Raw genomic sequence first — 17,809 nt, 5'->3', positions numbered from 1 at the left:
GTATAAGTACATGTTTGTATTGACAACAAAACACTGACTCCTAAAAATGCTCATTTACATGCAATTTGCAAAACACACTTAACGCTGCCTTTTGAAATACTAAACACAGTCTTGGTGGCCATATGTACCAAGTGACTCCGCAAAAGAAAGGGGAAAAAATCTCAAGATTTGAGTATGTACATGTACAACTTCTCTTAAAACAAATCAAGCTATATCCACAAAATATATTACATGTACATGTAGTTACAGTGCTAGAACATGTATTATCTGTGATGCTTACATGTACATAGCTATGGCTCCATGAAAACAATTCATCAGTTAAGCCATCTAATAAAAGCTGGCTGAAAAATTATCATGTTCATCATTGGAGAAGTGCAATCAAACAGGACAAATAACTGAACTGACAACACGGACACACGGTTAATCAGTCGCAATCTCAAAAGGCAATTTTTTTTTTCAATTTTGCAAAGAAAAGTAAACAGCCACTCATGTTGTCTGAGAATGTTTCCTGGTCTTACCACTGATCTTTTCAGGCTTTTTTCTGATCCTGGAAAAACAAATTCTGAACAACTTGTAAGGTGCTTAGAGCATTTGAGAGGATTCCAGGCAGACATTCATAAGCCGGCTTTTGAAATTCTTAAAATAAAACAAGTACTGTACAATCAGACTTTGCTTTTGTGCTGTGTTCCCTAGATATTAAAAGCCGCTCCTCCTTTTGAACTCACACGTTAACAGCATTAAGAGTGAACTGAATATGGCACGGAGAGTGCAATTTTCAAACACACGACAGCCCAGTGAATAAACGGTGTTTCCACCTGCACAACATCCTCTGACAATCAAACGTGACAACAAATTTTCTCATGCCTCCATTCCATTACGTAGCGGGGACATACATATACGTATATACACCTGTGCAAGTGTTGTTGCACATTGTGTATACCTGTACTTCTTAAAACAAAACTCTGTGAACAGTCACGGGTACAGCACAAGCGCTGTTCACACTGTACATGTACAAGAGGGCAATACCCCACGATGTATTACTATGCTCAAGAATTTGAAGTTGCCTAAGCTCCATGAGGATGTGTAAGAACATGCATGACTTGTTATGGAACATGCATAAGTGTACAAGTAAATGTATGTATGTATGTAAACTGTACATAGACATACATGTACATGCACATGTACAGTGTCAATACATGTGTGTGTCTAATCAAGTCTCTGATCAAATCTGAAAGATGAAATTTGGGTCTTCAATGGATCTACTGCAGGGCAATTTAGTTTTTTCAAGTTTATTGTACAGAGTATCACTTTTTTCAAAATTGAGATTTGGTATTGTTTCTTTACAGATTGCCATGCCATATGCACATGTATCTAAACATGTAGCCCATCCTATCCCCTACTACATTCAGAATTGCTTGTGAATATAGCATACATGTACGTGTACGCTTTAATGGAAAAAGTTGGAACAATTTGAAGGATGCAGTTATGCATGTACACTGTAACTGCATACACACTGCTAGATTTTCAAACTGTTCTCATCCAAAGTTGTGAATTCCTTACTCTTGCTATCAGTCAAACAATGTCTTCAATGTCTGTGTGTTGTAGGCTACATGTACATATATGTACCTGTAATTATGGTACAATTTTGTATCAATACATTTCACCAAACCAGATGACCAGAAACGTACAAGTTTTTGCCTGAAGCAAATGAGTAAGTCCTCAATATGTGTGTCGTGACTTCCCTGTGCCAAACTGTTGATGACAAGTCACGGTCCGCAGGAGCGAAGCCAATCCAATAAACTGCAAGACCTTGAATCTCGTTTGCACTGTCCGTACCGCATCTTCCCCAAGGTACCAGCAGCTCGACCTGTACAACAAGCGAGGGCGCTGGTCATCCTAGAAGGTACTTGTATGAAGGTAACTCTGGCATTTCTGATCCAGTATTAATGAATTGAAGGACAAAGAATGTGCCTTTACTTTCATCAAAGTGCAAGCGGACAAGCAAAACCGTACCCGAGTCCATTCCACATATGGCGCTTCAAAGTTTGTTAAGGCTAGCACAAATGGCAAATGAAACAGAAGCCTTCTAGGCAAGCTACAACCACACATGTACTTGTTTCCTGTTTGTTGTGATGAAAGTGTTAAAAACTTTTAACTGAAAACATTCATATCGGGTTCACTTCCAAAGCAGACTGGAATGCTGGGTTCAAAATGAAAACGAGTGTATACGGAGGAGATATTTTATCCAGACACCCGCTTTTAATTGCTTCTCGGTGACATCAGATTGCACCCATCAAAAACAAACTCACCTTGTGTTCACAATTGCTACAAATTCTGAAAAGTGTATGATTCATATACATTTTAAAGAACCAGTACACGTAGGTACATGTAAATTGTGCACACATGGTATTTAATCGTCATTCTAGTATAGGAATACTACATGTACATGTATGTATTTATATGTGAAGTTTAGGTGCTCCCCACTGCCAAATGAAGAAAAGTTTCTGTATTTCATCATGCCAACACAATTATGATCAATCTGTTCCTCCCAAAAAAAGAGTTTCCTTGTCATGAAAGAAACCTAAAGGATCCTGGCTCCCTGAACAGGGAAAGAAACCCCCAGTGAAAAATTTCTTCCTTGCGGACGCAATGCAGCACCAGGGTTTGGTAATGGTCCTTGACCATCAAACACAAGTAATGATGATGAAGCAAATAAACAGAACGACTAAATAGCCATCTGAAGTACATCGGCTCTATGTAATCAGCCAAGTATACAAGTACACTGCCACATTATCTTCATGCCCTCTATATTATTGACACAGGTGGGGGGAACCTTCAAATTGAGCAGTACAGTGTACATTAAGTCTAATTCTATACAATCCTAAAGTACCCTGTATGGTGAAGTTGTAAATGGTCAAGGACAAGCAATGTCCAGCTGCTTGTACATGTACATGTACTTGGCCTTGAGGATTTTACAGGACTGCGACAGAAACAGATCTAGACCTGTCAGACCTTCATGAACATGCACTAGTACACTGAGAATAAACTGCTGACCTGAACAAAACCTTTCCAACGGTTATAGCATCTCCTTTCCACTCTTAAACATTTCAGTGATGAATTACCTACATTCTTCAACGTATGCATGTGCATAAGAATATGTGTGTATTACTGGTTCATTGATTGCACGTCTGAAGAGTGAAGAGTGTGAAATTAAAAAATAATTTCTTCCCATTGCAAAAATACGGGTAGGCTACGCTCCACGTATTTGATCAGGAGAGTTACATGTACCAGGTACGAGGCTTTCTTTCTAATACAACTACAGATGTCAATTTCACAACTGGCCACAATCATTTGTCCTGATGAAGGTCTAGTCTACTCCCCCCCAAAAAATCATTGGCAAAACAATGGTCATAGTCCATGTAAATGCATTATACAAAACTTAGTGTAGATGTCAGCATTCACAGTTCACCTTGATCATTGCTTAAAAAACCATGATGGAGAGTTTTGTGTTTGAAGTGGGGTCATTAGGACACTTTTCAGGAAACTGCAGATGTGGTTTACATGTACCGGTGCTCATACATTGTAAGTCACATACAGAAGAAGGAACTGGCAGTGAAACACACCTCAGCATACATGTATATGGCAGATGAAGACACATTCATGTACATGTAAGGAACTGACTGCATTAAAGTTCTGCCCACCCAGGAATCACTAAGTCCACAAAGTCTCCTGATGTAGAGCCCAGCTCATCTGCATGTACCAAAAGCGAGGGATGCACGCCTGTGTTGGCTTATTTGTTTCAAGATACAGGTACATGTACATGTACATGCACATTTAGTAAGTTCCACTAATTACATGCATTAAACATGTATGCAGGTTTGTTACATTGTGAAGATTTTGATCCCAGAACTTAATTCCCATGTACAAATCTCTGGACATTGGACAAATTTCTGAAGGAGATTTTTGTCACATTTGGACGTAATAAACAGAGGTTGGTAAAGCAACTTAACATAATTACCAGCTGGTGCGATATGCGATCTGCCATTACACAAGGGTCCTTTGGCAAGACCAGCATCCACAAGTAGCAAGGGGAACAATGACAAAGGAATTATTTGTCACAAGTCTCTTTACTTGCTTAAGACTTGGATTTCAATGACTATCATACTGTGGTGGACTTGCGGGGACTTGTGATGGTTGGACTTGTCTACAACACTATACACGTTCGTAGGATCACCCCTCGGCCTATTCAGGATGCAGATTTTGTGCTTAATTGTACAGCGAATCATGTCATCCGATGATACGTGTATATGTTACTCAAACTTACCTGACGTAATGCACCTGGAAGATCGTTCACCCAGTGAAGGCTGCAGTAAGAGAGGAAGATGCAAAAAAATCATGATATACACCAGCATGTGTAATATCCAAACAACACATTATATGTCACTAGAAGTGCTGATATTGGAAAGAAAATATCACAAGTTCCAGATCTGAACCATGTGCCAGTAACCACGGCCACACACCCAGTATATAAGCAGGCAGAGTTATAGCATCACTTACAAGTACATGTACTTCTACATGTACATGTAGTCTGCATCTCATAAAGACTCCTTTGACACTGCAGGGTAACGGGGCCAAGAGTAATAAGAACTGGTGCACGAGGGGGCTACCAACAAGCTCACTACCGTTTATATCAAGCAAGAAGCTGACGTACATGTACATGTAGGCCTTGTGTACTTAGATACTGTCATGGAAAGTTTACAGAGCCTTGCTTTGCTGGCCCGCAGTTGGTAATTAGCTGCTGGCATCCAGCGGAGTGGCCTGATACCTCGCGCCAAAAATTGGCATCTATTTGGGGGGCAGCTTTAGTTCCAGTAGGCTACTCATGGGAATTTAGGGCTTGTCCAGGTCACACATTTGCTTGGTGCTACTCATAGTTCTTTGCTGGAATCACCTGTTGCAGTTTTGAACGGTGCGGCAAGTTGACCTTAGAGTTGTTCTTTGAAATACAATGTAAATAAGAGTTTTGCTTGTTCGGAGTTGGGAATCCCAAGTCTGTGTCCCTTTTCTAGCATTTTGCAGAAAGTGGAGGACACCTAATGGTAGAACCCCATTAGCTGGTTCATGCTACAATACTGTGCTTCTAGAGGCTGTGGTGTACAGTGCACATGTAGCTGAGTCCACCATGAAGATTTGGTTCAATTTGTGGCATTTAGGGAAAGTACCATGTTTACTGTTTTTCAAAGAGTGTACCTGTACTGTTACATGTACATATATGAGTGTGCGAAGGCGTTCATTATCATGCAGGCACTTACATTAATCCTGGGGAGATCATGAAGGTAAAAGCCCAGATACGGTATGTTTTGATGGAGCCATGGTTGACTTGTGCATTTAAATGACTTTACCTTGACCATACATGTATAACAGCAGCTAAATATGTGTATGCCCTTTGGATGAACATTAAACTGCACATGTGTAATGGCAAAAGGGGTACATTAAGTTCAGTGAATATGGTGAATGGCTTTCCCCCAGGTATATTTAGATGCCTGCAAAGGGCTCCATTTTTACACTCTCTGAATGTATCCCCTACTGAATTTGGCTGATGCCATCAGTCATGTCATTAAAAAAGTGCAGTAGCACTCCTCCAGCAGCATTTCATTCCACTTGTCCACACATCCCACTGGAATTCCGCAGCTCCCACGCGCAGGCAGAATCATGTTTAAATGGCTAGAAATTGTAGGGCTCTCTCCTGAGAGATGAGCTCATTTCCAGTGGTTAAATGAAATGAGCTGGGAGACGATACTAGAGTTGGGAGCAAAGTTTAATTCATTGACTCCGTAAACCCTAACCCTTTCCAAATCCCCCGCATTCCACCAGGAAGTTTTGGTGGATTTTATAGGATTTGGGAAGGCATACCCCAGCTACAACGTAAGATTCAGCATGATGCCCGAGGAAAAGAACTTGCAAGAAATGTACAGGACGACTCCACAAAAATGCAATCAAATAGTAACATTTCTCCCAAATTAACTACAAGAAATTGTTGTTTTGGCTATCAAATTCAAGCTTATAGGATGTAACGTATCTTTTAAGACTTCATTGAAATCCAATGATGTGTTGTGGAGATAATCTTGATTATGTAAGACAAGTACTTTTTTGTTCTGTCGAACGGGATTTACCTCAACAATCAAAATGCGATACTTATGCCTTTTAATGCTCTTTTTTAAGACATGAGATTGTTGGAAGGCCTCCAGGATGAGGATACTGAATTGAATAGCATGCTCTTACGTTATGTTAAAACTTGTCATTGTGGGAAAAAATCTGAAGTGGTTATTTTTCAACTTTCAAATTCGATTTATAAATTAATAGGATAGCAGCTACATGTACATTTTACACAGGTACACATACAAAAAAGTAAAAGAACTTGAAAAAGGGTTCAATACAACCAACTGCAATACGAGAGTGAATTTCACTTTGTCTTTCACTTTTCACTGAAAAGTTCTTGCACAAACCTGTGACATTATATACGTTCATTTGTGCATAATGCAAAAAAGGAACGCTCTACATTATACCAAGCCTACACTGCAAAAGGACAGAAAACAAAAGTTCTGCAAATTAATCCAGGGAAGTACTTCATTTAAAGTACAACGACCATCAACCGGCCCAATTTGTAATCAACGTCATCCTGTCTCTGAACTGAGAAAATGCAATGGCCAAACAACCCGCAGTAAAATTTGAAAAAAAATCATCTAAACCCTTGCGTGTTATCTATATGTAAGCAACGACCTATTTAACCCACACACTACACAATTCCCATTTAATTGCCCGACTAATGATGTATGCACTTCAACATGATGGCACAAACACACCCGCACGCTACGTATTGACCCAACACACCAGACTTGTCAAATTGTTGGTCTCTACACGCAATCTCTGACCTACTTGCCATGAATTGATCTCCACTGTCTGAAATTACACACGTTCCAAGACGCCCAATTCACATTGATTCTGCGAGCCCACCAAGAACCGAGATATTTGCTCTGGCGATATTACACTGCACATTAAGCTATCACCGATACCAGAGCGTGCAATGCCAACTTAGCGGATAATTATACACGGAATCAGACTGTTCTCAGGTTGCATCTCTCATGTCTTCAAGGCTTGCATGGATAACTGAAAGAAGAAAAAATCTACAATAAATTGTAAAAAATCCAAGACTTGGAGGAGTAAGCCCCCACCATAACTACAAATATGCATGGATTACAGGTACAAGTATATTATCTCCCCTCAAGGGTGCATGACAAAAACTAATGCCTTCCATTATACAAGCAGTAATGGAACGAGTATGATGCATGCTGCAACACGACTGTCCTGCATGTACCAACACCCTGGAAAGACAAACACATAACAAAATCTTAATTTATAAGGGGCCCTTAATTTTTAGAGGGGTACATGCAATATGCAGTCGATCACAACCAGGATATGGAATCCAGAAAGAAATCTCACAGCTGATTAAGGGAGACACGCTTTCGACTCTGTGACAATGAGACCGAGTTCAACAAAGCGTGTCGTCAGGGTTGTGATTCACCTTTGATAAAAATCATATCTTCCCTTTTGTTTTCCTGTGAGTACTGGGAATAAAACATTGTACAGCTGGGATCCTTTGGCATTTGATTTAGCCCCAAATTTTTAGGGTGTGAGGGTTACAAGTGGCAAGATAAAACCATGTACATGTACCTGTATTTACTTCGATATCTAGTGAATTTCCTACTCGTGGCTGATTGAATTCTCACAGTACACACATGCATACATGTACATGTATTTTAATGTTCTTGATTGCACGATACCTCATATACAGTGTAGTTCGTTTTCTCAGAATATTTTCCAAAAATCACCATCCCACTGAGTAATTGATTCAATAAAATTTTTGAATTACTTGGTTTTGCAATTGCTAATACTCTGTTCTCTTTTCACAATTTATAAATTATATATTTTCCTTAATGACAAATCCCATTTAAATGATTAATGACGTGCCATGCAAGCAATTCAGACCTAATCCATAGCCATGCTTGAAGTCAGGCATCATGGACACCTGAATATACCTGGAAGTGAATTTCTATAGCTCCTTTTTTTCCTCTGGTGACCTTTCCATCACAAATCAACTTCCTAAAGCGAACTCTAAATCAAAATGCAGCTGCTCATTCTGTTCCTCATTCATTTTCTCACTTCATTGTACACGAATTCACATGGTTCTTCAATTATACATGTACTCTACCGTTATACTGTCTCTTAACACAATACAAAGTTATCATACACCGATCATTTATGGGGCACACATAGTATTTGTTTGGAGTAAGCGTCCCTTACAGCCACGTATGGACTGACAAGTCTGACTCACTTTAGCAAAGAGAGCAATCAAAACAATCCCCTACTTCATAACTGTCTAAGCCAAGCACCAGATGGCAGAGATAGGATAATACCCTCCAACCATGCTCCAACCAAAACTGACTTTCAGAGCTTCAACCTGCAGGGGGGGGTACAAGCGAATAAACTCCGTTGCCTTCTATCAAACACTCCCGATAAATATCTGGATGAGATAAGGAGGGACTTGGGAGAGAATGTAGAGGGAAACTGGCCACAGGAACTGAAGTTAATTGGGAGAGGATGAGGCATAGGGAAAAAAAATGATGCGGGCAACGGATGTTGGACAAAATGAGTTTTTCTTTTCCTCTTCTGAGGTCAACATGGATTGTGACAAAAAACAGGTGCTATGAAGGATAACATACATCGAGTAAAATTCAGTGGCCTGTCTGCAAATTCAAACAATATGCACCTGTGAAAATGTTATCACATACTGAATAATTTACAGATACATGTATGAGCAAGCAACTGTCACTCATCTGATAGTTGTCACTTTGGGAATGATGGGTTTTAAATACCATCGCAAAAGTGCAGCATACAGGTCAAAGCACCCGTTGTGATATGTTACATTACAGGATTACCCTAGGGAGAGGAGATCTCTGATAAGATACATGTTAACAGTGTGTCATCAAGACTTCAGCACCCCCAACTGTCTGAAACCATATGAGCATGTAGATGTGATATGCATGGGTATACCTGTACCAGTATTGTATATGTGTGAGAGTACTGCAAAATTCTTTGTGTGTTCCCAATTTCGCATACATGTACATGTACTAGAACACTATACACTGTGGGTGTATTGGGTATCTAATGGACACCGTTGGGGAGTGATTGCCGATGCACCAACCAGCCGGGGGGGGGGGGAGATTTATTAACCCTAACCCCCTAAGGGGTATGTTATGGACATGTACAATGTAGAATCATATATTGAAATTGGAGGACTGAGGACTGTAAAGGTTATACGCGTAAGGTGCTGTATAATGACTTTTATGAACTTGTAATCAATAAGACCCATTTACCGCACCGGTACTTATCTTCTACCCTTAAAGAAACTCTGTATGTACTATACATGCATAAACATTAACGCACATTGTACAAGCATGTTACATTATGCACAAATACATGTACATGTATGGTCTACATGTATTAGTACTCGTACTTGTGTGCAATTGGCCCCAATCTCCTTTATACATGTACATGTACACTGGTAGCAGCAATGTACAGTACAGCCAAACTTCAACAACAGGGGGCGCTATCAGCGAGACACCACTAAATCCAGTCTAAACCACAAGACTGGATTTACCTACATGTACATGTACTTATGCAATCTTTGATTATAAACCAAAGATCTTGGGTTATTCAAGGTCAAGCAGTAGAGCGACTATTAACCATGTAAAGAAGTTGCCACCATGACTGTCACTTCATTTCAGCAGAATAAAACTTCTACAAGACTAACTGAGAAAAAGTCATAAAGTGTTGAATTGTAGCAACCCTGACGAAAAGGCGAGCAAACACCTGGCATAAGTTTGCAATTGACAAAGTACATTGTACAGTATTTAACCATCTCAAAGTCCTCCATTTATTGATGTAATTTAAACTACACTGTAGTCTAGATACAATTCAAATAAAGTACCACATTTATACACAGTATGCATGCTCAAAGAACAGTAGTGGAGAATACACAATGTACCTACATGTACATGTACTGTAACTTTACATTCAGTTGCCTGGGATGAGAAGATTATATCACCCAGCATCCTTGTTACCAATCAGGCTGAGACCTCACTACGACTTTAGCAGATGTACATGTACTGTGTGTCAGTTCAATAAAACACGTAGGCACTGAAGGTGAAATGTGAGATGAAATAGGCTCACTTTCCACAGCTCTGTGATCCCCATACTCTTTGCTTAATCTTCAAATATCCAATTAACCAGTTCATAAACTACCGGTACTGGTATCTTCATGACTGAATGCACTTAACTGTATTTTTTGCTTCACAGAAAATTAGGCAGAGACAGACCTGTGGTAGATCAATTTGTGCATCATCCATCCACCCACCTTTAAATATTGAAACAATAAAACTGTATAATTGGCAAGAAATTCAATGCAGTATGATTGGAAAGAAGTTGAAGGCTTTTCAATAATGTGGGTCAGACTCCACACACGCTTCTGGGTCAAGTACATGTCACCTCTGTCATAAAAATCATGCAGAATTGGGGTTGATACACTTTAACATTAACCAAAAGCAGCATATCTGATGAGGACGTTTGCGACGTTTGACGTATGAGGAATATCAACTCATGCATGATAAAAAACTGAGCAAGAACCTAAATCTTCAAGTGTTTTGTCATTGTGCCATACAGCGGTCCTGAAACCTCCAATGGGGGAGAATTCAGGACTGCTACAGGTAACGTATAATAGGGTTACCAATGCTTATGACGGGTGAACTTGCAAATTTCTACGAGGTCTACAGTGCCAAAATGGGTTTCTGGGCAGACTTGCCACAATTTTCCTGAGGTGGTTAGTTTTACATTTGCATGTACATGTACTTCTTGTCTGGGCAAGTACTGCCTTCCTCCCTCAACCACAACTACTGTCCTGGGCACTCAAGTTGTTGTAGTGTGTGGACCCAATTTAGGCATCACAGCCTTAATTTGCAGCTTCATATTGTACATGCCAAATAGTCTTAATGTGTTCCGTATATTGCTGTGACAATCTGACTCAGATACAATGTACAATATTCCACGATCATCTGCAATTATCCACTTGATCCTAACATGCACTGGTACATAGTAAGAACTAGAAAGACGGGCAAAGATAAGGATCCAACAGTTTGCTGCAAATACTGGATATCTTGAACACAACGATGGAAAGACTACATACATACATGTACAAAGTTAATACTGGCACCAGTACATCCCGTACAGAGGTGCTGGTACTAATTAAGATTTTAAACACACTTTTTGGAGCAACACGGGCAATGAGACCACATGTACATTGTCCTATGTGGTAGATATACATGTACCTACTATAGAAAATTTAATGAGACTTGTACATACATGAATGTAGTACATTTTGTATGATTTGAAAACTTTACTGTACATGTACATGAAGGAAGTCTTTCTTGCAAGGTTACAACAGGGTGTTTCCACCTCCTTTGAAGCAGTGAAAGGGAGAAACCTCAACAGTTTAGTTTATATGCTCATGAAAATTTCCACATTCATGAGCCAAAGCATGATATTTAGTGCTCCAAAGCTCTGTGTACAAATACATGCATATTTCACAGTTTTCTACATGTACATGTACCATGCATTTTTGGAGCAAGTTCAATTTCTTACTTGTTTATTGTGTTGAGCACTGGAAATGGCTAAAATTCTTTCAAATCTTGGTTGGTACTTTAGGTAATTTTGAAGGACAGTAATTTGTACTTTTTCTTATGCTCTTTTGACAAGGAGGGCCTTACATGTACGTATTGGTGTACATGCATGTACAGTATGTGACAAGTAGTGATAGTACTCTCTAAAAGTATTGTACTGATGAAAGGATTAGATAAAAATGGAAAACTACCACCTCAAGTTCTTGTCACTTCCAATGCAAAGAAGCATTAAGATCTTATATGTATAGTTGTTTTAGCATACAGTGATACATTTACCGGTATGTACATGCATGAAAACATTAAGCTGAATATCTACTTTGCACATCTTTCCTTTCAAATGCCCATACTGTACATCAAAGTACACCCATTGGCTGTACATATGAGTACACATGGGCATCAAACCAATTAATCAGTGTCAATGTTTTTCTTTGTATTATTTTAGCAGACTAGCTGATGTTCCAACTGCATACATATAATTATGGACATTGAGAAGACTGCAAACGTTGCGGTAAAATCAAGGGATGCACAGTGCCCAGTATTGGTTACTGTAGTGATGCCCAGTACAAATGTACCAATCTGCTGGTCCATTACCAATCCAGTTACGCTAAGTACAGAGCCTCTCACATGTACGATCCAATGCATGTACATGTACATGTAGCTTGCCTTAAATCCCATTGCATTCCTTCAAGGAAAAAAAGAAATGAATTACACTGTTTTTAAATGTCAGTCCATTATTCAAAAACAAGAAAACCGTATCTTCAGATATCATTATAGACAAAGATTAAAGGGGAAAATGGAAATCGTAGAAAGAAGGATTGATTTCCATTGAAAGGACCCCCTGGTCACACTGACATCAGGGTGTGCTCCCCTTGGAAAGTCTGGTCCCTTGTTTTGTCATTAATCAATGTGTGTTTATATTGAGTTTCTGCCTGAATATCCTGAAGGTAGGAAACCATCCTGTCCAACTGACAAGCATCCATCACCACTCCATCCGTCATGAATACAGAGGATGAACCATATATCTTCAGTACTACTAGATGCCCAGATGCTTCAAGCAGGAAATTGCTGGCTGAAAGTCGACACCTTTGCTCAGGACACACACAGGGAAAAGTCCTCCAATCTAACAATCAGCGTGAAAGTTAATATTTTTAGTATTAATAGCCCGGCCTGTTTCCTCTACTGATGCCTCACGTCCTGTTCCAAAGAACGAAAAATGAAACCCTCTTAAGACTCGTCGCAATTACACTTTGGTTGGTTGGAATTGATTCCTGGGGTCCTCAGTGTGTATTAGTCCGTGCAAGCTGCACTCTGTATACTGGGTTAATACAGTGCTTGACCCAATTGGGTATAGCTGGTAAAAGACTGTATACAGGACCGGATCGGCTTACCAGAGGGACAAAGGGATAGGAGTCAAAATGTCAAGCAATTTTCTCCCCCCGCCCCCCTCCTGGCATTCTCTGATAATCAGAGCACTTGGATTAGGATTAGCATTCAGCTGGGCTCCGTACCAGTTTCTGCATGATTTCTTCAGAGACAGGTACGAGGCTCCCTGTCCTTTTGGATGATTGGCTAGTTTGCCACTTGCAGTGTGGAGTCCTCATATAACCCTCTTGCAGTGCGTTAAAAGAATGCTTGGATGTGTGTCCTTGCATCAATGTGTGTCCTTGCATAATCGCAGCCTCCGATGACAACCTACATGTACATGTAGTGTCAGCTACATGTACTGATCTTGCTCAATTATGGGTGCCTGCAAAAACAGACATATTGGCACAAAATTTACATGGGATGGAATTTCGAAAGAAATGGACTGACGAAATGTCACGCGAGTGTCAGATGGAACGAAGTCACCTTTGCATAAGAACAGAAAAAGTAATCAAACAAGCTGATATACATGTACATGGGCCGTTATTCAATACTCGACTTGGGCTCTGTCTCAGGCTTCAACTGTTTTTTACTTCCTGACTTTGAGGTTGTAAGTGCAACAGTAAGTCTGATAGTGCCACAAAACATCAAGTAAGATGCAAAAGAGCCAAACCTTACAGTACTTCAATTTAAGTTAAACGCTTCAGGCCCACAATCGGGGATTGGTTTCCTACACAAAGCCCGAGACGGAGACAAAGTAGAGTATTGGAAAACGGCCATCTATAGTTTATTTACATGTACTCTGTAATGACTGGAGATATGGTTGATGTGTAGCCCTTATTTGCTCTCAAAACAATCCTGAATGAAATTCTTTTCATAATCAAACAAAAATTACCAATCAATTTCCTGATCTTGCCAAGTGCAAACACTGAATTGGCAAACTACCTGAGGATATAATGTATTGCTGACCATGGGATGCAGTGGTAGCAGCCGGCAAAGACATACATGTATGGTAACCGGTACATGTATAACGTTTAACAGGTTTGGAAATTTGGATGATTTTCTAATGATTTTTCCCAAACCGCAGCACTGGAAACGCAAAAAACACAAACCGACCAAGAATGGCAGGTTGACACGTAGTTTCCTTTGAAGTGAAAACTCTGAAGAAATGTAATCTGGCAGTTGATGGACAAAGGCCTTGAGCGAGATGTGGACTTGCATTTGTACATGTATACATGTATGTACATGTAATTGACAGCAAATACATCTATACATTGTACAAATGTACACGTAGCAACTGCTATGGGAGCTTGATAACAAGAAAACTGCAAAGAAAGTTCTTAACAAGTTAACTGCCGACGTGCACACACGTGGTCCCAGCTAGGTGTACCAGATTCTGCCACTACAAGTATACTTGTAGAAAATGAAAGGTTTTTGTTATTGAATACACTGGCATCGATCACTCGGAACACAACAAACACACGTACACTCCTGGCAGTGGCCGGGACACATCTATAATATTTTTTCATGTTCAAATACTTTTGAATAACTCGTTTACACCGTTAGAATTTAAAATCAGAAATTGACATTTGAAATGTGAAATGTGTCGTCACCTGGTGTACTTTATTTTCAATCAAGAGTGAAGAAGAAATTGTTATAATGCCAAGATAGGTTTGAGTTTTGACTAGTGGCTTTTCATCCTTTGGGTTTGATTACATTGATGTATCCAGGTGGAAGGGGGGAGGAGGGCAGGTTGCCTTGCCTCTGGTGGCATGTCACCCTTATCAGAAAGTGAAAGGGCCAAGTGAATCAGAAAAAGTGAGACCAAATTCCCCCTTTACCCCACCCCAAAACAGTTTGATCAATCAACAGCAACAAATTATCAGTTCATCTTTGTGTTGTCTAAATCATGCAAGTAAACAAGGTTTCTGTTTTCCATTCTCTTTCCATTTTTGAGAAACATACACTATAGTACAATGTTCATGACATGGTGTTTCTTTTTTTCACGGACACATTTATCCAAAGCTGTACACACAAACCCAGTTGCTTTCGAAATGTCAAAGTGAACAAGTTGTTTGGATTACTGGACAGTTCTGATTCCTAATTGTTCCCATAATTCCATCTGATTATTTTGATTCCCTGATAGTACAGTTTACATATACATGTAGTCAGTATAGTTCATGGGAGGACATGGTGTTCCATGTATTACACTGTCAGCACTTATTAGTCAGTTTATTTTGTAATAATCTGGCACGGACGGTTCATGCAGCATACATGTAGGTAACATACAATCCAATGTCAACGGCAGTCCGAACTTTCACAGAATGCAATCCACATGTACATATTTGTATTGCATGTGCGATACCTGGTATGGAGAATCACTGAAGTTTGTCATCCCATCACCTACATTGTATCTACGAGTTATTTCACAGTGACACCGTACGAGATACTAGTAACATGTATGTAACTTGTAGCTGGCATAGTGGAATCATCAGCTCCATGGCATTGCCAGCTACAAGCTACTTTTTTTTCTTTATGGAGTACTCGTAATTAAAAAAGAACATACTACAACATATACACCGGAAAAGTACATGTACCTATTAAGCATGCGCGCATGCAATACTTAGCACATGGGAACCCCCTTTGAAATGATGGACAGCAGAGTCAACATTATATGTTAACAACTGACCAATATCCAAGATGCTGCATTTATGTGTACATGTATATACATGTCCATGTATAGACAGTATACATGTACTTCAAATTAGGGCATGTACATGTGCATGTCCGCACTGGTATCATAGCAGTTACTCCTGTACATTTTTTTTAACATTTAGAGGTGCATGTACTTACACTGTATGTTTTGGCATCCATATACACTGTACATGTAGTGCCACTCGGCCGGTAACGTAATAAATCTTATAAAAGGAAATAAACATTCGCTATGTCGACTATGATCAGGCCATTACAAAGGTTACCAGCACTGCATGTAAATGTACAGTGTGTGTAAAGGTTTCTACGGGTACATGTACTTGTAGCAGTCACATGGACGTGTACAGTATATACGCACTGCCACTCACTTTAAACAGCAATGATAGAACTGCAATAACCCAGTCAAGGTACACAGTCTTTTCAGTGTGTTGCTCATCATCCGATGAAAGTAAAGCTGGCCTACTGTCAAGAAATTGAGCTAAGTATTGTCTGAATACATTAAGACATGCAACAAAATACTACATGTACCGTACATGTACAGTACCGGTACATGTATGGTACATGTACTGTACATGTACATGTGCAAAGTATGACAAGTTTGATCCAGATTGAACTTACAACCTAAAACCATGCAGAAAAAAATCCAGCTTTCAGAGAGAACACACTAGTTATATTCACAAGATCCTCCACTCACACATGTAACACACATGTAATAAATAAACCAAACCAACAACGTACAACTAAAGTCCGGCTGAACATTTCTTCCCAGAAGACACTGTTTGCATTTGCTCTGTTTCAGCAATCAACTCTCAGATTACCTGCAGGGTAATCTCCAGAAAAAAAAAGAGTCTGATGTGTGCGACCGTGCAGGTTGTGGAACTTTTTTAATCAGCCACTGCGTACCATGATTAATTTGGTATTTTTGCAAGATCGTTGGCACGTCGCTGCAATCTATGGTACAGGGGAGACGTCGCGTGCATCACGCTAATTGCCCTAATTTGCAGGGCAGTTCTGAACCACACGACATGCATTTGTAATGGAGGAGGACAATGGTACGTGGGCAAATACATTTGTACATGTTTTCAGCTGTACTGAGGATGTTGCACCTGTTCATGTTCATATATGTGTAAACAGTTGACAGGTACCAAGTGTAGACACGTGCAAATGACCTTAGTATTTTATAGTGCTTCTTAGGAGAATTTTAACATCCCATTTTATATAAAAAGTTCTTAAAGTGGTTCCTTTCATATTTTCTGTGAAGGGCTAAACCCGCACCACCTATTGGTTTTGTATATTCTTTCTGCTTTTTGGTCGTCGGCATCAAGTTTTTTGATAATTGGAAGATTTGTGACATCATCAAAATATGATTACTCTGATTTTGAAATCCGAGGAGGTACATGTCCCAGAGCTTAGAAGTTGAGAGAATGCTAAAAAAAAAAGAAATGATGTCATTATAAATACATGAACATGTACCTTTATGTAAAGGTTTATAAGATGGTCTGACAGGTTTTGATAGGAAATTATTATGATGGACTGTGGGTATGTACATGTAGGATCCTATAGGAATGTACAGGTAAACATGTACATGTATACAGTACATACATGTAGTTAATATCTTTGGTCCTACAGTGCATGGCTTTACCTTTGGGGAAGAACATACACATGTACATGTACATGTTTTGAAGCACAATAAGCGTACCGGTAGCAACATTAAATCACAGGCCAGGTTCAGCATGCTGGACAAGGAGAAGGGAAGGATCCCTGTCTAAAATGGCCAGCATTCTCACAGGGCAGCTTTTAAAAATCATATTGTACCGTACATGTACATGTAGTGCATCTAGAGGGAAACAGTGGAAGCTCTCACTTTGGAACACTCTAGATCTACTTTGACATGTCAGTGAATCGCTGTACCTACATGTAGTGAGAAAGACGGGATATCCATC

At 39.7% G+C, this 17,809-nt stretch overlaps 1 protein-coding gene across 1 annotated transcript in view; it reads right to left on the bottom strand.

Moving 5' to 3' along the window:
* The window catches only part of ndufaf5 (NADH:ubiquinone oxidoreductase complex assembly factor 5), a 96,673-nt gene that overhangs the window by 61,945 nt on the left and 16,919 nt on the right, over nucleotides 1-17,809 (bottom strand). The window contains exon 7 of the mRNA XM_022232906.2: nucleotides 4,325-4,364. Within this exon, the coding sequence (XP_022088598.2) occupies nucleotides 4,325-4,364 (40 nt within the window). The remainder of the gene's footprint in view (nucleotides 1-4,324; nucleotides 4,365-17,809) is intronic.

This window comes from Acanthaster planci, linkage group LG01 (genome assembly GCF_054643075.1).
Source record: "Acanthaster planci isolate LZ-2023a linkage group LG01, COTS_SCS, whole genome shotgun sequence".
NCBI lineage: Eukaryota > Metazoa > Echinodermata > Asteroidea > Valvatida > Acanthasteridae > Acanthaster > Acanthaster planci.
The sequence above is the reverse complement of the archived record's forward strand: the minus strand, read 5'-3'. Positions and strand labels throughout refer to the sequence as shown.